This window comes from Lactuca sativa, chromosome 3 (assembly GCF_002870075.4).
Source record: "Lactuca sativa cultivar Salinas chromosome 3, Lsat_Salinas_v11, whole genome shotgun sequence".
Taxonomy (NCBI): domain Eukaryota; kingdom Viridiplantae; phylum Streptophyta; class Magnoliopsida; order Asterales; family Asteraceae; genus Lactuca; species Lactuca sativa.
Genome location: NC_056625.2, coordinates 74,506,337 through 74,532,110, shown reverse-complemented (window position 1 = coordinate 74,532,110; position 25,774 = coordinate 74,506,337). Strand labels below are relative to the sequence as shown.

The following is a 25,774-nucleotide window of genomic DNA, read 5'->3' as shown; positions in this document are numbered from 1 at the left end:
TAAAAAAAACAAGTTAGAGACCAAACACATAAATTACCCTAAACCATAGGGACCATTCATGTAATTTACTCAATTTTATTTTAATATATTAAATGCATATAAAAAATAAATAATTAAACAATTAATATATAATAATAATAATATATTTTGTTATAATTTTACAGTAAAATATAGTTTATAACTATCTTATAATAAAAAATAAATACATAAAATAAATAATCATTAAAATGTCTTTAAAATATAAATAACTTTATAAAAATTATTATAACTATAATATATTTTGATATTAAAAATAAAATAAAAAAAAATAAATTTGAACTGAATACAAAAGACTGTTTATATAATTTTTTATTCCATTTTAATGTTAAAATCTTAAAGCTTTGATGATCAATCAAGACCCAACGTGTCACCACTACCCCTCTCTTGTCTCTGCCACTTGTCCTTTCTTTATGTCCCCCACCTTCTTCCAAAAGGGCATTTTCGTCCATTCATTTATATTGTTGTTGGGTTTTTGTTTCTTACCAAAACCATCCTTGGAAAATAAGAAATTACGAAAACATCCTTTCAAAATTTGAAGTTCCTCTAACTATCCAATACTTTGATATGCGCGTTGACACTTATGATAGATATGCGCGTTAAAATATATAAGATAAGGATCAAATGTTCAATCTACAATGAAACAAAATAAACACAAGCATTCATAATTTGAAGGACCCAAAATGAAAATATCATTTTTTTTCTTCTTTCGTTGTCAAGTTTTCTTTTCCCTTCCCCACGAATCTCTTCCTGATTTGCTACCTCTGTATCTCCTTCTCTCTCCATAATATCGTTTCACCCATTGTTTCCGGCGATTGCTTGTCTCGCTATTTTGACTTAAACCCATCATGTGTTGCCTCTTTTCAATCTGATCACTCCTGAAAAACAATTTCATTCCCAAAGAAGATGCGGATTGTAATCAAGTTTCCACATCCGGGTTTCCACAAATCAGGTCATCAACAGCTTCAATTTGATTTTACTAAATTAGCAGTCTAATCCAACAAATTCAATCTTAAATTTCGTTTTGTGTGCGATATGGGCGAAAGAACAAGCAATGAGATGGAAAACTTATCAATACAAACAAAAACCAGATTTCCTAGAGATTTATTACGAAGATTTACGGTAGGTAGCGCCGATGCCGGACCTCATCGAAGATCCGATCCGGAAGATGATCTGGGTTCGGGTTCCGGCGACGAGGTGGAGTTGAATCTAGGGTTGTCGTTAGGAGGGCGATTTGGTGTTGACAAGAGTAATACTAAGTTGGTGAGGTCGTCTTCAATTGCTGCGATTTTGCCGGTTGTAAGAGACGACGACGTGTTAGCTAGTGGTGCAGGGAGTACAGGTCCGGGCCGCTCTTATTCCGGCCTTATCCGAACATCGTCCCTGCCGGTAGAGACGGAGGAGGAATGGAGAAAAAGAAAGGAGCTTCAGAGCTTAAGGAGACTCGCCGCAAAGCGACGACGGTCGGAAAAACAGAGAAATTTGACCAGAGGTGAACGGGAGGAGTACGTGGCAGCTATGAGCCGCGTTGGGTCCTCACCGGGACCGCCATTCGGTTCGGATAAATGGCCGTCAAGTGGTGGAACAACGACAGCCGGTGGTACTGGTAGTGGTGGTGGTGGTGGAGGGTTGTCGTCGCCGGCTTCACAGGAGTCGCAAGGAAGTATGTCAGAATATCAGAGTACGCATCGTCAAGGTAACGTGGATATTTTTTATGCATTGCCATATTGTACTTCGTGCCGTATTGTTTGTACTTTATATAAGTGCAACGTGTTTTTCCTATTCAAGTGGTGAACTTGATTTATATTTTTCTTTTGTTGCCCTAATTGTAAGTCATGGTTGGTAAAACGCTCTTTCCAGACATTAAATTACTAAATCCAGTCAAAATATCTGTAAATACAATTACAATGTGGATTAAAAAGTGTACATTGGTTTGGATTAGACAATTTTTTTCTACAAGATTATGAGCACAAATAGTCCACTAACTTTGAGCTTAGTTACATCTCAGTCCTTTTAATTTTTTCATTATACACTCGCAATCTTCGAAGCTTACTTATAAGCAATAACTACACTCGATGATTCATGGTTTAGCTTATGTAGAAATGAATTTGTTTTCCCATTTAGGATCAAGCGGAAGTGGTGGAGAAACAAGCTCGCTACAAGAACGTAATGATCATCATGTGATTGGTTCATCATGTTCAAAACCACCGGCACCGGCGGGTGGTGGTGATCACCGGGAAAGTACTCCGGCGAGGAATCAGGGTAAGGAGATACGGTCGAGTTCAATGGAGGAGATGCCTTGCGTTTTCACTCAAGGAGATGGACCTAATGGAAGAGTGATTGAAGGAATTTTGTATAAGTACGGAAGAGGAGAACAGGTGAAGATACTGTGTGCTTGCCATGGTAGCTTTTTATCTCCGGCGGAGTTTGTGAAACACGCAGGCGGAAGTGACGTTCTTCATCCATTGAGACACATCGTAGTTAAACCTAGTTCCTTCTCATGATCATCGATGAAAAATGGTGGGGTCTTGATTCTTAATTAATATATTAATATTGTTTTAGATGTTTGTACAGAGTATTATTGTTATTATTATTATCATCATCAATTTTGATGCAAGATGATAGACCCTTAGAGATGAGTGATGTTATGATAAACGATATGTATGGGGCTTGTAATTTATCAATGGAAGTGAAAGGATTAGCAATTTTGTTCTTTGGATATATGTATACATCTACAAAAAGAAATACATATACAGTTAATATATATTAAGTTAGTGATGTAATTAAACATACATATATTAATATATACTATATAGTATGTGATTGTTAAGTTATTAATATGCGAATGAACATGCACGTTATATGTGAATGAACATGAATTCAATATTTAGGGTGATTAATGTGTGGTGTTATGTAGTTTTAAAGTCAAATTGCAAACATCACTGCAATATATGTGCTACTTTTCCGCTGTTACTTTTCCGGTGACCTATATCTTCTCTCCCCCCACTCTCTCAGTCAAACTGTTCTGCCTCCTTACTATCTACTACCTTCTGTAACAGCGCTACTCTTTGCTAAAACCCTAGCGTTTATGTAGATCTCCCATGATCTTTACCTGAAACCCTAACATCGTCATCACCACTTGAAACCATCGATATCCATTGGAACCCTAGCACCACATGAAAATCATCGATCTCCTCTGTTCGAAACCATAGATTGGAGGTGGGTTTTGTGTAGATGTATATGTGCTACTTTTCCGGTGGCCCATATCTCCGACGATGATGTTAGCATATATGCTGATGGTTTTTAGTCGTCTGAGGGGGGGGGGGGGGGGGGGGGGAAGTTATGGCGTCTGATGGTAGTGGACGATGGTGGTGGTACTCAATGGCGGTGTATGGTGGTTTCCGGTGGAGAGGTGGTGGCTGGTGGTTACTGATAGAAAGTATTGGATAGGGTGTATGTGGTGGTCCTACTTCATTTAAAAAAGTATTTTTTAATAATTAAAACTAATTAGAAATATTAAAAATAATTAAAAAATAAATTGAAAAGGGTAATGTAGCCCTTTTATGCTATTAGTAGGGACTAAACGTGCAATTTTTTATAATTTAAAGGACAGTCCGAGTTAATTTTTAAAAATATCGATTAAAAATGTTTTTTGTCACTTACACGATAGATGATTCCTATAATTTACTCTAATAAATACAAAATCATTTTTGGATGCAATATACATGCTTCTAACTTTCAAACCGAATTCTTAACTCCCAAACAAGTCCTAATCCTAATAGATGGATCATGAAGATCAATAGTACAAAGAGAAACAAGTCATGTAGACAAAAGATGATTAAATCCTTATAAGATGATGTTTGGATAAATTAGCTTATACCTTATTAACTTATAGCGATGAGAGAAAACGGTTTTTATAAAAGTGTTAGGATTAGAAATAAACAATAAGCTATAAACAATGGGGGATGCTTATTAAAATTAGCTTATTTAGCTTATCTCCACCACAATAAGCTGATTTTTAGTGTTTCCTATCCAAACACTTACACCTCGTTCCCGGGTTCAATTTAACGAGAGAAAGGAAATGAAATCAGTGGAAATGAGAAGAAAATAAAAGAGATTGGTGTTCCCGGGTTTCATTAAATGAGGGAAGTGGAGGGAAATGAGATGATCACTTTTCCTCCTAACTTTCCTTCCGATTTGGGAGGATTTAGAAAGAAAGAACAAAATGATTCATTTTCCTTCTACTTCTCTCCAACTCAGGAACATGAAAGAAAATTTTGTTTTCCTTTCCTTTCTCTTTTTTTCTCTCATGACTTTCTTTTCTTTTCTCTTCTTTTCTTTTGTTAAACTCGGGAACGAGACGTTAAACTTAGCTTATAGCGGTAGGGATAAACAATAAACTATAAACACTTTTTTTTTCCTAACAAAACACCCTCTAAATGTATAAAAATCACTTACATCAACCGATCCTAAGTGGCATGCATTTGTATTTTCAATGAAGAAGTTTCCAAGTAAGTGTCATCTCATAAATCATTGTTAAATTAAAACATTGCAAAACCTTTAAATAACATCATAGTAAAAACTTTGTAAAAAACATTATATTTATATGCAGTATATGACATGTTCTTGAAATTGTTCTCGGACACTACATCTCTCTCTCTCTCTCTCTCTCTCTCTCTCTCTCTCTATATATATATATATATATATATATATATATATATATATATATATATATATATATATATATATATATACTAGGTGAATGCCCGCGCATTGCGCAGAAACACTTCTATAGTTGAAATCTATACAAATATATGTTTTTTAAAATATAACAATAACGTTGTTGTTAAATTTGATATAATAATTCGTATACTAAATTGATATAATATATTGATTATTTTGAATTATATGATAATATATACATCTATTACAACTTCAAAATTTCAACCGTTTGAATGACTTCTACCCGCGAGTTACTCATTAATAAAATTAAATATAATATATAGTTTAATATTATTTATAGTTGTTATTGTTAATTAGTTTTTTAAAATTTATTTGTTTAACGTTTTAATTTATATCATTATGATTATTTAAAACATCAAACACTCTTTTTTGATTTTAAAGGTAACAATATAATCATTTATATAGAGTTATATTTAACTATTGTTATTGTAAGTTATTTTAAGCTACTTATTTTAAAACTTTTAATGATTATACAAATATCTTTAGGAAATATTTTAGTTAAATTGAGATTATAATTCAGTTTTGGCATTTAGCACTATAATTTATCATTTTTAACTATTCACAAAATATTCATTGAGTTTTTTAAGTGGAACTAAAATTTATATTTAAGTTAACACTGTAATGTTATATTTAAATTAACAATTTAAGTATTTTGTCCAAACTATTCAAAAGTTATAGCTTTAAATTGATAATGGTTTACATACAACAATATCTTAATCTAATAAATTAAGTATAATCTGTTAAAAATTAAATTGATAATGGTTTACATACAACATCTTAATCTTATTAACCAGTTTATAATCATTATTAGAAAGACACTACAATTTATCACTTTTAACTGTTTACAAAATATTATTTGTGTTGTTTAAGTTAAACTAAAAGTTATATTTAAGTTGATCCTGTAATGTTATATTTAAGTTTATAATTTAAATATTTTATACAAATTGTTCAAAAATTGTAGCTTTAAAACAATAATAGTTTACACACAACAACATATTACAACTAATAAATTAAGTATAATATGTTAAAAGTTAAAAAACATAACTTTACAAGTAGAAGTAAAAATATTCTTTTGATATTGAAATTTAGTTTGTATATGATTACACTTTATGTTTGCTATTTATTTAATCTTATTAACCAACTTATAACAATTATTAGGAAGAAATTGAAAAGTCATGAGAGTTGCAAATGAATATGGTGAAAGAAAAAAACGCATGAGAGTTTCAAATGAATGTAATCAAAGGAAAAATGCTAGCTTTATAATTCATATATATATATATATATATATATATATATATATATATATATATATATATATATATATATATATGTATGTTCAAATGTTTCTCACCTCTATTGTGTGTTATAATGCACCAATGATAATTTAGTAAAAATTAAATTATAATTTAATCAAATAAAGATAGATATTAAATGATTTCCATAATTATATGTTAATTAAATGATATTCATACTTATAATTTTTTTTTTATGGAAACTAATTAAATTCGTTATTAATGTCAACAGTAATATTCTTTCAGAATGAATTTGTATCTAGAAGATTGAGAGTGTATTCTAGTCGAATAAGAGTGTATTCTAGTAGAATATACTATCGTTTTTCATATTCCATGCAACTTTATTGTATTTTAAGTGAGTTAGTGCTGAAACAAAACACGAACTATAAATAAAACTTAGATGCGAATTCATTCTGAAATAATGTTATTGTTGACATTAATGAAAAATTTAATTAGTTTCCATAAAAAGATAATTATAATTATAGATATTATTTAATATACATACAACTACAAAAAATCATTTAATATCTATTTTTATTTAATTAAATAATTATTTAATTTTACTAAATTCTTATTGGTGCATTTTAACACATAATAAATATAAGAAAGTAAGAAACATATTAACTTAACCCTATATATATATATATATATATATATATATATATATATATATATATATATATATATATATACCGGCATAAATTTTGATAAGAGAGTTAAATGGTAGGTTATCAATTCGGTATATATATATATATATATATATATATATATATATATATATATATATATATATATATATATATATATATATATATATATGGGATAATGACTTGAGAGGGTAACATACTTTTGATTTTGATCACATTTGGTCACTGAACTTTTTTTCGTGCTCTATTAACCCTTTAACTTGTTGATTTGTGCAAATTTTCCCATTCCGATCGGGTTTAGCCGATTTCAATGAATTTATTGATCCTACGTGTATTTTTTATCTTACGTGGCGAAAGAGGTGGCATGTAGGCCCCGATTTTTCGTCTCCGTCTCATTAAACCACACCCCTCATTAAACCACACTCCGAAGTCTCATTTGGTCCTTAAACTCGACTAGGTCACCAAATTCTCCATCGATCATTCATCTCCTTCAACCGTTCTATGGCATCATCTCCAAATCCTACTGATCAGAACTTCATTGTAGTGAATTTCCACTACAATGGTCAGTTTGCACCCAATCCCTTAGTTTACTTTGATCCCGACAGAGCATCAGTGCGAGATGTTGACTTCAGTGGGTTTGGGTATGAGCAATTCATGGAATTCCTTCACAAGCTCACCAAATCGAGAAGCAAAGACATCTATTTCTGCCTTCCACAAGAGTCTTTAGGTCTTGGAATTCATACATTGGTGAACGACGGTGATTACAAGGAATCTTTGGATTTGGCGTATGCTAATGACAAGAGAATGAACGTATATGTGGATCACCATAATGAACCTATCTTCGACTGGATTGAGGCTGAGGAAAGTGAAAGTGAAAACGAAGACTTAGATGAAGATGAGGATTCAGTTATTCAAGATTCATATTTTGTTGATCATGAAGAAGATGATGCTACCTATCCATTTCCAGCAAACAAAACTGCACGTGATAGATTTTTAAACATCCTTTGTGAACCTATAGAGAGTGAAGATCAAGATGATGAATACGTGCCACCCCAGTACCCTGTGTATGATGAGAGACAACCATGGGATCAGATGAAACCAATGATAGGTATGCGATTTTGTAACCCTACTGAGCTTAAACATATGTTAAGCAATTATGCAGTTGCTAATGGGTATGATCTATGGTTTGAAAAAAATGACTCTGATAGATTGTTAGTGAAATGTTGCAAAAAGAATAAGTCACCATCTTGCCCTTTCAGACTATGGGCCTCCTGGATGGGTAAAGAAAAGACTTTTCAGATCAAATCTCTAGTGAATGAACATAATTGTTGTAGGGTGTTTAAGTTTGGGTCAATTGTAACTTATAGATGGATAGGGAAACATTTTATGAGTCAAATTATAGAGAACCCAAAAATGAGTGCAAGGAAGATGAAAGCTAAAGCGTCAACAACATTCAACATAAATGTGAGTGTGGGGCAATGCAGAAATGCAAAGAAATTTGCATTACAAGAGATTGAAGGAAGTTTAATTGAACATTATGGGAGATTGTGGTCATATGGTGAGAAAATTATCAGGTCAAATCCTGGGTCTACTGTGAGATTGGATGTAGACATCATGCCAGATTCCACAACTTTGTTTTCTAAGTTTTATGTGTGTTTCAAAGCTGTAAGGGATGGTTGGTTAGAAGGGTGCAGGCCTGTAATTGGGCTTGATGGTTGCTTTTTAAAGGGTATAGTTAGAGGAGAAGTTATTTCAGCTGTTGGGAGAGATGCAAACAACCACATCTACCCTTTAGCATGGGCTGTGGTATGTGTTGAGAATAAAGAAACATGGAAGTGGTTCATAGATTTGCTTATGGAAGACATTAATGGTGGTCTTGGTGCAGGCATTACCCTTCTTTCTGATGGACACAAGGTTAGTACTAGGTCATTTTTATGCTTCATTTTTATGCTTTTTCACTCATAATGATGTTGTGATTTGTAGGGGTTATTACAAGCAGTTAAGGAAAGATGTCCAGAAGCTGAACATAGACAATGTGTTAGACACATTCTGGCCAATTTTAATAAAAGGTTTACTGGTCAACAATACATAAAGTTATTTTGGAGGGCTGTAAGGGCTAGTACTGTGGAGAAGTTCAGAGGTATAATGGAGAAGATCAAATCTATTGATACTCATGCTTATGATTACCTTATAGACAGAGATCCTACTACCTGGTCTAAGGCATTCTTTCAAGAAGGAAGAGACTGTGATGCAGTGGAGAATGGGGTCAGTGAGAGTTTCAATTATGCTATTAAGCATGCTAGAAGGAGACCTATAATCACTATGCTGGAGGAGATTAGGTTATTTGTGATGGAAAGGATATACACTCAAAGAGTTGAAGGAATGGAATGGGATTTGCTTATATGTCCAGCTATTAGGAAGCGTATAGAAGATCTGAAGGTTAAACAGAGGTAATTATTTTACTTTAATATGCTTATGTTAATTATGAGGATGTGTTATTGATTCACTAATGTTAATATGCTTAAACAGATTGTGGGGAGTTACTCCTTGTGGTTATCAAAAGTATGAGGTTAGATTCACTGATGTTGCATATGGAGTGGATCTAATTGCAAAGAAGTGTGCCTGTAGAATATGGCAACTTACAGGGATACCATGCTTACATGGAGTGGCAGCAATATCTTACTTAAATCATGATGTTGAGGCATATGTGTCCCAATCATACACTACTGAGGCTTACCTAAAATGCTACAAATATAGCATTAATCCTCTCAATAGTAGTGAAATGTGGCCAGATGTTCCATACCATAAGCCTTTTTTTGTCTATGCAGGAATCTTTTGTGTTACCTAGAAACTACTTTTGTGTATGCAGACAAAAACTTATATAACTGTAGAATATTAATGGCGTATTACAATGAATCCAACCACCACATTCACTTACTTTTTTATTATATGTATTTGTTATATGTATGCTAGTTTGTGATTCCATTCCAGTCAAAACTAATTCTTTATATGCATGCTACTTTGTGATTCTATTTCAGTCAAAATCAAATATGTATTCATTGTTATATGTATGCTTCCTTATGATTCCATTCCAATCAAAAATATTTCTTGGTGATTTCATTCCAGTCAAAGTTACTTCATTCCATTCTTTGTGATTCCATTCCAATCAAAGTTAATATGTATGCAGTTAATATGTATGCTTCTTTATCCTTATGATTCCATTCCAGTCAAAAATATTTCTTAGTGATTCCATTCCAGTCAAAGTTACTTCATTCCATTCTTTGTGATTCCATTCCAATCAAAGTTAATATGTATGTAGTTAATATGTATGCTTCTTTATAATTAAATTTTCCATTACAATCAATGTTACTTCATTCCATTCCAACAAGAAGTTAAGATAACAACTCTATTCTATTCAAACAACATCTTTCAATACATCATGTGACTTCATTTCATCATATACACGATGATCAGAAAAAGAAATCCAATGGTAAACTTATATAGTTTCTCCTTCATTGCAATGACATCAGAGTACTTTTCCTTCTTCATCTGTTCCATGTCTTCCTTCACCTTCTCTACTTCGGTCTTCAATGCTACTAATTCAGCTTTCATTCCCTCCACCACTTCCATCAGAGGCATCTGTACAAGTTCTACATCCAACCATTTCCAATATTTGCATTTACCCTTCCACAATAAAATTTCAAAGTGAGATTTCAAATCTGGAATAAATGAATCAGAAAAGAGGGAAAATTTAAGTGAAATTGCTTACTTCATTGCACACCATGAAATGCCTCCCTGGATTCTTTGGTGTTGTTGATGTTAGAATACGTGCAGGGAACCCACAATCACAAGTTTTTGGATCATTCACTGTGGATTTCTTGCTTGATCGATTGAGGGAGGATGAGATGCTGTAGGAGGAAGCCATCGGGTATTAGGGCAACGGGGTATTAGAGCACAATAAATGAACAACAAACGCCCCTCCTTTAATAACAAGAACCCTAGATGCCACGTAGGATCAAAACTGACACGTAGGATCAATAAATTCATTGAAACCGGCAAAAACCAGTCGGAAGGGGAAAATTTGCACAAATCAACAAGTTAAAGGGTTAATAGAGCACGAAAAAAAGTTCAGTGACCAAATGTGATCAAAATCAAAAGTATGTTACCCTCTCAAGTCATTATCCCTATATATATATATATATATATATATATATATATATATATATATATATATATATATATATATATATATATATATATATATATATATATATAACATGAGATATAATGGTTCGTTGTGTCGGAGTTCAATGCATTTCGATGGTTTAAAATAGTTGCAAATAATTTGTATTTAGGGGTGTTTTTTTAGCTTATTAAGGTCTTATTTTTTAAGTTCATTTTCTTTAGCTTTTTTTTCCATGAGCTTGACTTATTTTCTTAGCGTAAGTCATTATAAGCTCATAAGTTGAAAAAGAAGCCAAAAAAATGAGCTTATAAAAAATAAGCTAAAACAAAGTAAGCTCGAAAAATATGTCGTTGATAAGCTAAAACAAACACCTCCTTAATGATCTTAATGACTCAAACATAACTAAAATTGTTAGTTGTTAAATTTTGTTTAATGGAGTTCAAAAAATTGAAAACATGTTAATTTCAGATACGAAAAAGAAAGATTTTGGTAAAAAAAAAATCAAACTATTGATGTTATAAGTCTTACAAACTTAAGAAACTTATATTTATATAAAGGCTTATAAGTCTTACAAACTTACAAACCTTATCTTTATATAAACACTTTTATTTCTGTCACACGTCTATGTAGGATAGCTAAAAAGTCATTTAACATCTTCTCCAACCGCTTCAATCATACACCAAACTTTGATGATTAATTTTTTATCAACCTGAATGTTGTTATTATGGACGTGTAGTATACCGAAACAAATATATCATAAGATCACAAATATGTTACCATTTATCTATTTTGAAAATGTATAAGGTTCACAAAGTATGTTCAAACCGGAAAAACCTGATTTTCCAACCTATAGCGTATGATTTGTATATACTCATATATTACTCACTATCTTTGTTTAGGGCCTTTAGGCCTAACACTTTTTATGATGTTTCTCTCGATTAAAAAATGTTTGAAGTAACATGTATCGTGAGATAAAAGGATATTTTATGAAGACTTGTAGTTGTATGGATTAATAGAAGTAGCAATTGGATGCTGATGTTTAAATAAGATATTGGCTTTTGATGATTGTAGTAAGAGTATTGTTAATTGCGTTATGTATGAGTTTGTGGCTTCCACACTTTATTAGGATATTTCTTTATAAATGACTACGTATTTCTTAATTTGATGAGTGTTATAAAGGTCGATTGGATTGGAGACAATATTGTGTTGATTCTCGTAAACATTTTGGCTAGAGTATTAAGTTTTATTCAAAAATTGTTAGAAATTTAACTCAATGACGAATTAATTAAATAAGAGAGTTTATATATGTTTTTAAATTTTTTCTGGTTAAATCAAAACTAATTTTTTATTTTAAAAAAAAACTCTTAATTTTTATTTGAATTTGACTCATTTAGGAGGTTTACCGGTAATCTTTCCGTTTTTACATATTTTTCTCGGAAAAAAACCTCAACATTTTTTTAAATACTCATTTTATTTTTCGAAAAAAACTTACAATTGAAAAAGTTTTTCATTTGTACCAATTTTTGGGTTTGGCTGATGATTTCCCGTCTTTCGTTGTTTATGGTGTTTTTAATATTTTTCAATGTTAAAATCCAAAAAAAAAACATATATATTTTTTTGTAAACGAAGAGGAAGATAGTTGTGTGTAATTGTTGTTAAAAAAAAATACATATCAAAATCTATTTGTAGGATGTTATGAAATAGTAGCATGTGAGAAACAATGATATATGTTACTTAGCATTGTATTGTTTTTTTATAATTAAACAGGAAAAACAGGTTCTAAACTCCGGTCTATGCTTAGAATTTAATTTCAATTTTCATATTTTTGTTATTAAAACATTTTCAATCTTAAAAGCCATCCGCAATAAGCATTTTAAGACTATTTTTTCCCATTAATAATTATATCAATAGAGTCAGCAAATTCTTTAAGCATTTTGCATTATTATTCAGCTTCAAAATAGTATACACAAAACCTACAATTAGCAAATGTAAGGTTTTGGAGACTAAAGGTTTTGCATTTGCTAACTGAAAGTTCTTTTCCTACTAACTTGAAATTGAATAATAATGCATTGCTTAAATAATTTGTTAAACATGTTATTATTGATATGATTATCAATGAGGGAAATGAGTTTTAGAGGAATCCAGTGAGATTATTTGAGACCGAAAATGTTTCTAACAAGGAAACAGAAAAGCTAAAATTAGAATCCAAATATAGATTAGACTGTTTTATTTTGAAAATAATCTAAGATGCTAAGCCAATCTATACTCTCTAGTAAACATTAAACTCAAACACAAGCATTGAAATTCACCTTTAATTTGTTGCACACTACTCAGGAATATATAAAGATACGAACCCGAGTTCTACAATCTTAAATCGAATTCTTCTTGACCAACTTGAGTCGTATATATGTTTCAAAACTTTTTGATCAAACTTTAATCAACAATTTTCATTGATATATTCAAACTTTCTAATTGAACTTGTTTTATGGAGTACAATATTAATAGACATTTCTTAACCCATCTTTTTTCAAGCTTACACAAGAACTTTCATTTAGCAATCTAATCGAGTTTGATTTTAGCTTACGACCATCAAACTTGAGCTCGAGCTTGAATTTAACAATGACGGGTTCTTGAACGTGTTAAGATACACGAAGCTCTCGAACATTAAAAAAAAAAAAAAAAACACTCGATCATTTTCTTTCGTTCTTGGAATAAAATCTCAGAACGACATAGAACAACAGACGATACAAAACTCCCCAAGCCAACAAAATCCCAATATCATACCACACGTTGTCTAGTTTTATATCCATTGATTTCAACACGTCTTCTCCAATCAACAAACAATCAATCCCTTGCTTTGTGGGGTCGTTCTTATGAGCCTGGCTTATCTTCACTTCGCCAAGAGGACCCGGCGATAACTCGGAGAAGTTTCCGGTGTAACATCGGTTGCCTTTAAACTCGTTCACCAACAACGCCTCAAAAGGGTACTTGATCGCAGATATATAGTGCAGCCAGATCCAGTAAGGGGGAATGTGAGAGGCCTTCAAGAAGAACCCACAAGTCAAGAAAAACAGAGCAGTGGTGGCTATGACCACCGCGTAGCCGGTGATGTAACTCGGAACTAGAGCACTCACGAGCATCACGTAAGCGTTTGTGGTGATGAGCGATGAGTAAAGAATAACCCAAAAGTGGAACAAGTTACTATTTAGCCGGAGGATGAACTGGGTGATGGCTGCGAAGGTGAACCCTTGGATAGCGAAAAACGGGAGGTAAACGATTAGGGAAGAGATGACATACGAGGATGCACGATAAGCGTTGTGGGAAGTCTCACGGATGAATATGAATCGTTCTTGGATGAAAGTTGGGACTGCGTCGTTTGATGAAAAGAAAACCAGACAAACCGCAAAGATGTAGAAGTTGAGAAGACGATTGATTGTTTTGAAGTCATAATGGCTTAGGTTTTCAAAAAGCGAAGCTAAGATGAGACCCATAACAGTTAGAACGATCTCACGTGAAAGAAATAGTTCAGGGGTACGAATGACATTTAGCGCGGTTCGCCATGAGAGAACCATGACTTCACGTAACCACGGGTTTGCAAATTTGGACCCGAGGTCCGGTTCATCAAGGACCTCCGGTTCTAACACGTTTTCATACGATACGTAAGAATCGGAAGACGGGCTGAAAATCGGTGTAGCCTTGGTGGGGAGACGGCGGTTTAGGCTCGAAGATACTGATGTCATCTGGCTGTGGCTATGGCCAGGTGTAGGTGTACCCCTAGCTGGGGTCCATGATGGTGCACGGTGTGGAGTACCTTTCACACCGTGGTACAACCAGACTGAAAAATCTTTGTAGAACTGTGAAGCTAAACGTGGATGATACGCTCCGCCTACCATGCTCATTGGCGTATGTGCAGCTTTACGCTCTCGGGAATTGTCAAACTCGTCATCGGACTCGTTTTCATGATAGTCAAATGTGGTGGAATTACCACGAGGGGTAGTATTGCCACTCGGAATATTCATGCTACGTAGTGGGATGTGTTTTTGGTTTTGTGGAGTTTTCCCGTATGGTGTTCGAGGTGTTCTCGGCGTTTTTGGGACCGGAGTTTGGGCTACTTGATCGGGCTTGAGCCCGTCTCGTTGGTAGAACACGAGCGGGTCGAGCCCAATAGTGGATTCGTCATACTCCTTAATCACATCCAAAAGATACTCAATATTATTTTCGTTTTCCGGGACGGGTCGCTCGAATCCCTCAAGATGTGCGGATAGGCCATTCGGGCTCCCTAAATATATCAACTTCCCTCTGAAATGATAAAAATCAATTCAATTTCAATTGAAATAAAATCGATTTTGTGAATCAAATTGAAGATTGTATACCTTGCGAGAACCGTGATTCGGTCGAGAAGCATTTGGATTCTAAATGAAGGTTGATGGATTGTCATAAGAACAATGCTGCCACTACGGGCAATATCTTTCACTTTTTCAACAACACTGAACGCGCTAGTTGAATCGAGACCGGATGTCGGTTCATCTAAAAACAAAAGTGACGGTTTGTGAATTATGTCAACTCCGATTGAAACCCGCCGCCTCTCGCCACCGGAAACGCCTCTCCTCCCTTCATTACCGATATACGTATGGGCAGTGCTCTGCATTCATCAAAATCGTAATTCTTTTTTCAAAAGACAAACAAAATTTTGTTTTGGGCCAAATTGGTATAAAGATTAAAGATTCATACGGTTAAGCCCAATTGGTCGAGAAGCTCAACCACTCGGTTTTTCTTTTCAGCCCGTGATAAAGAAGGCGGAAGACGAACTTCAGCTGCAAACATGAGCGTCTCGAAAACCGTCAACATAGCAAAGAGTTGATCGTCTTGCATAACATATGATGATATCATCTTCATGTAGCTCGCAGTTACCTAAACCAAATTAAACATTAGGGTAGACTCCAACATATATATCTTGTGTATCTATCTGTGTGTCTAGCTAACGTGGGACGCTGACAAATCAGACCATGATGTTTAAAGGTACCTACCGGCTTGCCATCGATATGGACGGACCCTTCGAGACTACCTTGAGCAATCCGGCCAGCCAACGCATCCAAAAACGTCGATTTTCCTGCTCCACTAGGGCCCATGATGGCCATAATTTCACCTCGCATGGCTTGACCAGATAAATCATTCAAAAGGTAAGCTTCTTTAGTGATCCACACCCCATCTTTTTTCTGTTTCTTCATCACACTATACGAAAGGTTACTGAACTCCAACCCATGACCCGCCTCCATTTTCCGGGTCGGAAGCTTGCCCATCATCTTCTTCGTTTTGTTCGATGATTTGTCCAGATCCAGCAATGTCTCAAGACTCCTGTTAGTGTCTGTTCGAGCAAACCTTCCCGCCATTGAAATGGACTTGTAAAGACACAGTCTTGTTTGAGTTCTTTAAAGCTATGAGGGTATCCAGCTATGGCGGATGATAGTTTTATAAGTCGAAAAGAATGAATGGTGGAGATTAAGACAAAGCAGATTTGGAGGGTTTCTATCGGCGGACGGCAAAGCCCAAGATTACACTTCTTGATGGTGTCGCAAACAGATTGCTGGATTTTGTTTCTTTATTATCATACATACTCATACGTCATTATGATTTCTCGATTTTACAAAAACACAGTAAATTAATGTTGACTTTCATTACTCAGATTTTGACTTCAAGATTCAATTATATGTATTATTATAATCTAACGACTAACATTATAACTTTACTCCTCAAAATTCAAAATATTTACATGCCAAACGTTCAAGAAGCGGAAGAATCAAACAGGTTGAATTTGCTTCAATTTCCGAACAACTTGTCTCATTGTAGGTCTCCCTGTGACAGAATCTCCGGTACAAACCAAACCCAAATGAAGCAACTCAAGAAGAACATCCTCCGGGCCCGCTTCCCACAATCCGGTGGTGAAAACCTCCTCCGGCCGCCCCTCTCGCCGGAGCATCCACGCCCACGAGACAATCGTGTAACCGTTCTCCTGACTCGAAAAAGACGAATCCAAAGCTCTCTTATCAGAAATCAACTCAAGCAACATCACTCCATAGCTGTACACATCAGCTTTTTCCGATGCCCGACACGTCAGCGCGTATTCCGGCGCCACGTAACCGAAAGTCCCAGCCACTCCCGTGGTGACATGTGTCTCAAAATCATCTAACAAACGGGCCAACCCGAAATCCGATAAATACGCATTGAACTCTTCGTCTAATAAGATATTACTCGGCTTCACATCACGGTGTAGTATTCGCGGTTTACATTGATCGTGAAGAAAGGAAAGCGCGTTTGCGATTCCGAGGGCGATTTTGTGAATTACATTCCATCCGAGGGCGTGGGCCGGTCTTTCCCGGATGAATTTTTCTAAGTTTCCTCCAGGGAGATAATTGTAAATTAGGAACATTTCGGATGGGCTTGCGTAATATCCGATTAAAGTCACGAGATTTGGGTGTCGGATTCTTCCGAGACTTCGGATTTCAGCATTGAATTGTGGGACCCCTTGACACATTTCAACTGTGAGTCTTTTTACAGCCACGATGGTTCCCGGAGATATTTCGGCCCGGTAAGTCGACCCGAAACCACCCGACCCGATACAGTTTCTTGAAGTGAAGTTTCCGGTTGCTTCTACGACTTTGTCTAATGTCAATTGTACCCCTATCTCTTTGAAAACGACAACTGGTTGTTGACAATGGTGAGGAGAACGTGGAGGAGGAGGAGGAGATCGGAGTGGTGGGAGTGAGATTCCGGCGACCTCTGAGGTGGGTTTTTTTTTCTTCTGGTAAAGATATATGAGAACGAGAGCAACGAGAATGATGATGATTACAGATGGAACTATAATCAAAATTAGCTCAAAATAATTTGTACCCTTTTTCCCTTGATTTGAATTTGATGAAACCGTACTGTTTAGTGACTCCAAACCCAATGCCAATGGTTCTTGTGGTGGGACTGATGACAAACTAATGAGCTGGCAACGATGGAGTAATGGGTTTCCAATGAAATTTTTACAGTTTATGGAATTTCGATCCATTGTTATTGATCCAGATAAGTTATTGAATGAAAAATTGAACTTAATTTTCAAAAAACCCGAAGGAATTTCGCCGGATAACTTGTTGTTGTTGAGAAGAAGAGCTGTTAAATTTCTGAGATTAACAAGACTTTTAGGGATTTCACCTGCGATTTGATTCTTTGATGCATCCAAGAACTTCAAACATTCCCAATTTACACCAACATTGGATGGAATTCTATCGGATATGATGTTGTTGCTCACATTTATGAAAAGCCTGTTTAAATTATGACAGTTTTTAAACGGATTTTCACGAAATAATCCACTCGAGAGCTTGTTTCCACCTGCTAGAAATGCATAATCGATCTTCTTCTCTGTTCTTGATATCATAGGAAGCAATGGGATTGGACCTGTGAAATTATTGTCACTGAAATCATGGATCATGGCAGGGGTAAATCGGGAAAAAGGAAGACGGGTTTCTACTCGGGTTTTATGAGTGAGGTGGGAGAGATATTTAGCGACAGGATCAGAGTGTCGCGAAATGTTTAGATGACAAGGGTTGATGAAATCAGGAATGGATCCAAACATGAGATTTCTGCTAATATCAAACACTCGCATACAACGAACAGGAAGCTTTTCATCAAGAATTCCACTGATTCTGTTTCTGGAAACATCTAGAACTTCAAGCATTTGAAGGTTTGTAAGCTCGAAAGGAAGAACACCAGAAAATCCATTTGAAAAGAGTAACATTGTTCTCAAATTGCTGCAATTTCCAAAACTTTTAGGGATTTTACCTGTCAAGAAGTTACCGGAAAAATCAACATGCTCAAGAACATGACAATTATTCCAGAATTCATCTGGTAATGATCCCATAAATTGATTTGATGACAGATTAATCCCTTTTAACTTCACAAAGTTACCAAGAAAATCAGGGACATACCCTTCGATTTGGTTTCCAGCAAGATTTAAGAAGCTTAAAGCTTCACATTCTGAGAGAGATTTAGGGATTTCTCCAAATAATTTGTTAAACCCTAGATTAAAAACTTGCAAATTCTTCAAGTTGTTGAAATTGATTGTAGATAAATTTGCAGTGATCGAATTCCCTTCGATGTCAATCACTTCAAGTTTCTTTAACCCCCAGACCCCATTAGGTAATTCACCCCTAAATTCATTAAATGGAAACGATAGAACCCTAAGCTCTGAAAATTTCCCAATTACATTCGACAGTTTCCCACCTAAAAATCTCCCTTTCTTTAACGAAGAACAATCCCTCACAATCCCAGAACCATGCAATGCAAGATCAGAATATTTACTACTCAAACAAGAACCAGAATGAACAAAATTACCTCCTGGTATCCTCAACTCAGAAACCCTACCATGTGAATTGCACGTGATTCCAAACCAAGAACAGTGATTTGGGTTTGAAGATTTCCAGGTTGAGAGCATGTTATGATGGTCAACAATGGCGTTCTTCAACTCCAGAAGTTGACTTATCTCTGAAAATTCCGCAGGTTTTCCAGAAATCAAACAGCACAGTGACAGCAAGATGAGAACCAATACTCCCATTGCAGACACACGCACCATTTTCTTCCTTGAATTCGAGAAAGGATGAAAGAAAAACAAAAACCCAGAAGCGAAAATAGAAAGTTTTCTTGATTTGGGAACTAGAAACTATCGAAAGTTGATAAAGGTCTCTTTTTAGGGAAATTGTGGAGAAACATTCATGGGTTTCATAGTTTAATTTCCAATCTTGTTAATTGTCATGAATCTGTTGGTGTTCTCATTACTTTCATCGCGTTGTGGGGTCGCGTATTGGGACCCACTGTGGTGGTGGGTAGTCAAGAGTCAACAATTTACCGATTAGCTCGTCAACATGGCGGCCTAGTGTGAAACTGTGAAATTTATGATTCAGTGGATGAGCCGATGAAAGAAGACTGGCGACGTGTTACCACCGTTTACAGGTCAGCATTCCATGTGGGGTGTGACGTACGCAGTGGTCGAACCACCAGATTTCTTTTGCCTTCGTAATCATAAGTATTCTATTTTTGTTGTCTTGTTACCAATTTAAGAGTGGAGAGAAGTCGAATACTTTTTATTATTTTTTTACTAAAATTATATTTTTTTAGTATTTTCAGGGAAGACTCTTCCGCATCCGCATGCCACTCATCATTTTCGACACTTGGGAACAATCCCACTGATTGCTATAGCATAGCAGTATCCCCACTGCTCGCTCAAAGATCCACAATACAAGCAGGGTTCCTACCATAACTGGACCGCCTCATTGCACCACTCCCGAACCGACCTCCAAACTGCGTCGGCGACATCCTTCAAAACAACGCCCCACCGAGAATTTTCAATTCTCCCCCACTTAGAGCACTAACTAATGTCTACTGGCGGCGACGCTGGTACGTGACCCAATCGTCCAATCCGAGACAATGAACTTCGAGGGATCCGAGAATCTTGCTGATGACTCCGAATCTCTGGATCATGACCTCTCATTCTCTTGAATGCATCACCGGATACTACCCCTCTATAAACTCTCAATAAAAGAAAAGACATATTGGCTGTCATCTCTGGTGTTGTCCCGATCTCCTCGGTCACAAGCTGATAGGCACGCACTGGAGCCTTTGGAGGCTCTGCTCGACCTTGACCCCCATCAGTAAGTCTCAAAGTGGCTGGTGCTGGGGCCTGCACTGGCCTGGCAGCCAGTAGAGGACACTGGGCCTTCATATGGCCCACCTGATCACAATGATAACAAAGGCGAACTTCGGCAGCTGGAGCCTGCTGCCTGCAGTCCCTGGCTATGAGGCCCTCCTTGCCACACCTGTGGCACCCAGAAGAAGAACGACAATTTCCCTCGTGCACCTTGCCGCATTTCCCACAACTGCGACTCCTCTAACCTCCCTGTCGATAATCAGCGGCCCTCAACCGTTTTGGCGCAGGCTGCGACTGCACCAGGGCCTGTCTCTGCTCTCTCAACTGGAGTTCGATCTCTAACTTGTGCCGCCTGGCGGCCTCCTGCAACTCCAACAAAGTATTACATCTCTGCGTAGACACGAACTATCGAATATCTATCTTGAGCATGCTCAGATATCAGGTCATATGAGCCTTCTCCGAAGCAAACTCGGGCAAAACATCGTCCTCTCCGTAAATATCCTGGTGATCTCCATCACCGACTCAGAATCCTGCTTCAACTCCAGAAACTCCTGAGCCAATCTCTCCCACTCAACTCGCGGAACGTAATGAGTACTGAACATGTCCCGGAACTGATCCCAAGTAACCGCAGCTCGCTGCGCATCAGAATATGATCTCGTAGTCAACATCCACCAATCCTTTTCCCTGAGCCTCAACAGGTTCAGAGCACACCTTACCCTCTGATCAGCAGGGCATGAACACGTGAAGAAACATCCCTCCACGTCTGACAACCATCTCATAGCAACGATCGGATCCTGAACCCCATCGAAAGTAGGGGGCTTCGTATTATCGAAGTCCCAATACTGAAAGCCCCGATCGGCTCCTCCTCCTGCCGCTGCTACAGTTGTTGCGGCAACCGTCTCTGCAAGAGCTGCATAGCGCTCATCAAAGTACTCAACCATGGCGGTCTTGATCGACCCAAACAACTCTGGAAACTCAGCTCGGAACATAGCAGCAACCTCATCATGCAGGATATCACCAATCCTAGCATCCAACTCATCCGTCCTCATCTGACCAATGACCTCGGGTAGTACAGATCCATCCTGATCACCCTCTCCTGAATCGGATCCTCCCCGAAGCATCTCGTAATCGCCATACTACAGCACCCAAAAAGATCCTTAGATACGCCTCATAACAGCCTGGGAACTAACTGCTAACCAACACCCCAAGGGGTTGTGACTTCCTTGATACGTGTATGGGTTCTGTGCTTTCAGTAGTACGTGCCCATACTACCTTCCACACCTACCCATATTTGTCTCAAGTATCACCACAACGCCCTAGACATATACACACATAACAAGCGCTCAATCCTCACTCCTAGAGGATTACTGAGTATCTCACATAAGGAAAACTCTAGGCTAGCAGGCATCACATAATCAGGCAATTCTATCATGCAATTCATGAAGATCCCTAGCCTAGTACTAGCATGTTGTTCTAACATATCACATAATCAAATAACTTGCATGGTATTTTGGGGTCTACTTACTGGCTCCGACTGATCGTACCCTCTGCATCCTCCTTTACTTATTTTGAAAACCATTTGAAAACCATTTTAAAAATCTTTCCCTTGATTTGAGACTGGAGTCACACGAATATTCCTCCAATTCACTCAAACCAAGGCTTTGATACCAACTTGTAACATCCATAAAATTTCAACCAATTTAAAACATTTTAATCCATTCAAAAACCATTAAGTTAATACAACTTGTTTTCAAAACAGTTTTAAACATCAGAGTATCCCCAGAACCAAATCACAAAATCATGAAATATGAGGAGCGGTACGATCACGCCTTTGCCTTGCCACGATCACCTGATGTACCTAAAACAATAAACTGAAACCATAAACTCGAAAGCTTAGTGAGTTCCCCCAAAATACCCATACACATACAACAATGAACAACATACAATGGGTCCAATCAACCATCCGGTTGGAATGCCAACATAATATGAGTCCAATCATCTACTAGGATGGAATACTCTCGGCCCACAACCATCGGGTTGGAATGCCCGGACACCTACACATACAAAAACCACTACTATGGGTCCAATCATCCCCCAGGATGGAATACGCCAGGCCCTCAACCATCGGGTTGGAATGCCAACCTACTACGAGTCCAATCATCCTACCGGGATGGGATACTCCTGGCCCACAACCATCGGGTTGGAATGCCAACATACTATGAGTCCAATCATCCTACCTGGATGGAATACTCTTGGCCCACAACCATCGGGTTGGAATGCCACATACTAAAAAACATGTGCACTTATCAGATAATCACATAACGGTCCACATAACTAGGTACTAGGGCCTTATCATCCTACTGGGATGGAATACCCTCTACAACTACACAAACATGCGCACATATCACTGGTAATCTCCTACCAACACACAGACAGTCCGACCAGCTACAGGTCACTAAGCATAGCCACATCCAGTCTACCAGGATGTCGATCTAACCAACCATACTAGCATATAATCATCCATTCTAGCAGAATACCAAACTAACATATCACAACAACAATTACTCAAATAACAATTCAAAGGGCCGACCTTGGTGCCTTAGACCCTTGGTATAGTGAGGATAACTCACCTTGAACTGTTGAAACACTGTTGGTACCCTTCTAGCTTCTATCTGACAATCCCCACATTGTTGCTCCTCTAGCTCCTCGAACTATCAATGCCACAATAACACTTAGCCCAAAACGATATCCTTATAAGGGTAAATTGACCATTTTACCCTTAACCCAATCTGGTCCATGACTAAGGCCCAACACCATAAAATGAAAAGCCCAACACTAGGTAAGCTTCTCAAGCCCACTAGTAACCCACTAATGGCCCAATTTGCTACATTGGGCCCAATCCCTTAATGGGCCTCACCCTAAGCCCAAAATATATTCCTTGGCCCATATAATATGATTTCTGATGGCCCACTAAGGCCCAAATACCCAAACATGCCCCAAACCACGGCCCAAAAACTCATGATCCAAACAGACAGAGTACGCGGGGCGTACCCCCATGTATGCTAAGCGTACAGGCAAAATGGTGAGTACGTTGGGCGTACCAGCACGTACGCTCAGCGTAATTCCTCTGTTAAGTCCTTTTTCTATTAAGAGCTGAATACGTCGATTCAGAAGCTACCAACTCAGATCCAAGTCTCATTTCACGCCATAAACCATAAAGTCACTGACTTGGTGACTTTATATGGCTCAAACCAACTCAAACTTCCAAAGTGATCTTCTACATCCATAAAGGGAACTAGATTTCATGCATGGGCTTAATAGGACCATCGAAATCGAGACTTTACTGCTCATGGGACATTTTAGCTCTAAGGGTGGCAATCCCAAGCTTTGGGACGAAGTTACACCATAAAGGTCCAATCTTTGGACCTAAAAAGATCCCAAAGCTCCACACAACTAGATCTATGTTTTACAAGGAAAGTTGTGAACTTTATACCTCCAAATAGTTGCAAAAGATGATGCTATCTCAAATCTACAAGCTCCAGCCACCAAGGTTCCTTCTTTGCCAACCTCTTCTTTCTTCTTCTAACCTTTTCTCTTCCAAAATAAGCTCCACAAGGCTAAACACACCCAACAATGGAGATGGAACGGTTATCTAGGGTTTTTCTAAGTATAAGGGAACAGATAAGGAGGTTGGGGTTGATCCCTTATGCTCTTTATATAGTGGCTGGCCCTAAAATTAGGGTTTAATGACTCTGAGCGTACGTTGGGCGTACACGTCCTTGCACCCGCGATCATTTACGTTATTACGTTGGGCGTAACCCAACCTACGTTGGGCGTACCCATGCGTGTCCCAAATTGCATGCATGGCCTTCCTCGACAACTTTTTCCATTAAGGGCCATAAATTTCAATATCTTCAAAGTGTCATAATTCCTTTATTCTAAGTTCGTTCCCGGCGAACTTTATATCCACGTAAAGGTGGCGAGAAGCCCTACGCTTCTAGCAACATACCCTGGTCCGATACCTTCTCGAATGAACCTATTGCCCATAAAAGACTGAAACGCCCTTACTCTTGATCTCTGGAATCCATAAATAATTACTTTTTAGAACGGGGCATTACAACGACCCTTCTCTTTCTCGTCTCTCTTCCTTCCGGTCGAACAACAACAACCAAACACCATTTACCTGTTGTGTTTCTCCGATCTGTCTCTCTTTGCCTCCATCTTTGAGACATGTTTCCAGAAAAAGAAGAAAAAATCGACGAGGGGGCTACCAGAGCAGCTCCTCGCCGCCAACTACTGCCTCTACTTCCTCCTACCTCTCCATTCGACCTTGTTGTTTTTGCCATCATTCCTCCTTGCTACCAGTGATGTGTAGGAGCACACAAAGGAGTCGCCAGAGATCGGGGTTCTCCCTCTTTTTCATGATGAATAAAAGTTGGAAAAATCTCGTTGTGGATATGTGGATGCCACCTGAGTATTCCATTTCAACAAAATAAAAGAAAGGAAAAATGACTTAATAGGATAAGATACTTTTTGAAATGTACACATTTAGTCATTATTCTCTTTTTTTTGTAAAATAAACTCTTCCACGTCAGCAAAACCTGTAGATTCCGGTGAAAAGAACCTAATGTGTACATATTAATAAAGTATAAGAGTTTATTTTACAAAAAAAAAATAAGGACTAAATGTGTATATTTCAAAAAGTATCTTACCCTATCAAGTCATTATCCCAAAAAAAATTATATAGATGCAACATCTTAAAATATAAGTGCCACTATTATTTTATATTTGGACGGAAAAAAGAAATTATATCACTACTATCACAATTTTCTTCATCCGCCACTGTATATCGTTTTGCGTAAAAAATGACAACTTTTGATGAGGGTTTTCAAAATATATTTCATATAAATGGTATAAGTTAATAAGTTTTTGCATGCTAAAATTAATAGAAATTTTATATGGCAAAATAAAAAAGGTATGCATGAAATCGATGATTACGAGATGCTCTAACATGAGCAAGTGCACAACTATAAATCCAAACCTAATAAAATACCTTATGGATACTATATGATTCATAATAAAAATTGATGGCATAGTAAATTATTAATAATGTTTTTTTGTTTTATAAAACAATATGGTGGTATCTAATATTGAGTATAGAATGGAATATAACTGATAGTCTAATGTA

The 25,774-nt window shown here is 36.8% G+C and overlaps 4 protein-coding genes across 4 annotated transcripts; 1 reads left to right on the top strand and 3 right to left on the bottom strand.

Annotated features, from left to right (window-relative positions):
- The first annotated feature begins 644 nt into the window (after window positions 1-644).
- On the top strand, window positions 645-2,741 carry LOC111879057 (ninja-family protein AFP1). Its single transcript, XM_023875534.3, has 2 exons — window positions 645-1,732; window positions 2,161-2,741. The coding sequence occupies exons 1-2, from the start codon at window positions 1,072-1,074 to the stop codon at window positions 2,538-2,540; spliced, it is 1,041 nt and encodes a 346-aa protein (XP_023731302.1). The 5' UTR covers window positions 645-1,071; the 3' UTR covers window positions 2,541-2,741.
- Window positions 2,742-10,165: 7,424 nt separating this feature from the next.
- Window positions 10,166-10,643, bottom strand: LOC128132780 (uncharacterized). The gene is made up of 2 exons (XM_052769728.1): window positions 10,488-10,643; window positions 10,166-10,402 (listed from the first exon to the last, which is right to left on the bottom strand). The coding sequence occupies exons 1-2, from the start codon at window positions 10,641-10,643 to the stop codon at window positions 10,166-10,168; spliced, it is 393 nt and encodes a 130-aa protein (XP_052625688.1).
- Window positions 10,644-13,350: 2,707 nt separating this feature from the next.
- Window positions 13,351-16,412, bottom strand: LOC111879064 (ABC transporter G family member STR). Its single transcript, XM_023875542.3, has 4 exons — window positions 15,932-16,412; window positions 15,636-15,815; window positions 15,278-15,546; window positions 13,351-15,203 (listed from the first exon to the last, which is right to left on the bottom strand). The coding sequence occupies exons 1-4, from the start codon at window positions 16,292-16,294 to the stop codon at window positions 13,595-13,597; spliced, it is 2,421 nt and encodes an 806-aa protein (XP_023731310.1). The 5' UTR covers window positions 16,295-16,412; the 3' UTR covers window positions 13,351-13,594.
- Window positions 16,413-16,559: 147 nt separating this feature from the next.
- Window positions 16,560-19,697, bottom strand: LOC111879063 (probable LRR receptor-like serine/threonine-protein kinase RPK1). Its single transcript, XM_023875541.3, has one exon. The coding sequence runs from the start codon at window positions 19,513-19,515 to the stop codon at window positions 16,702-16,704; it is 2,814 nt and encodes a 937-aa protein (XP_023731309.1). The 5' UTR covers window positions 19,516-19,697; the 3' UTR covers window positions 16,560-16,701.
- Between the last annotated feature and the right edge of the window lie 6,077 nt (window positions 19,698-25,774).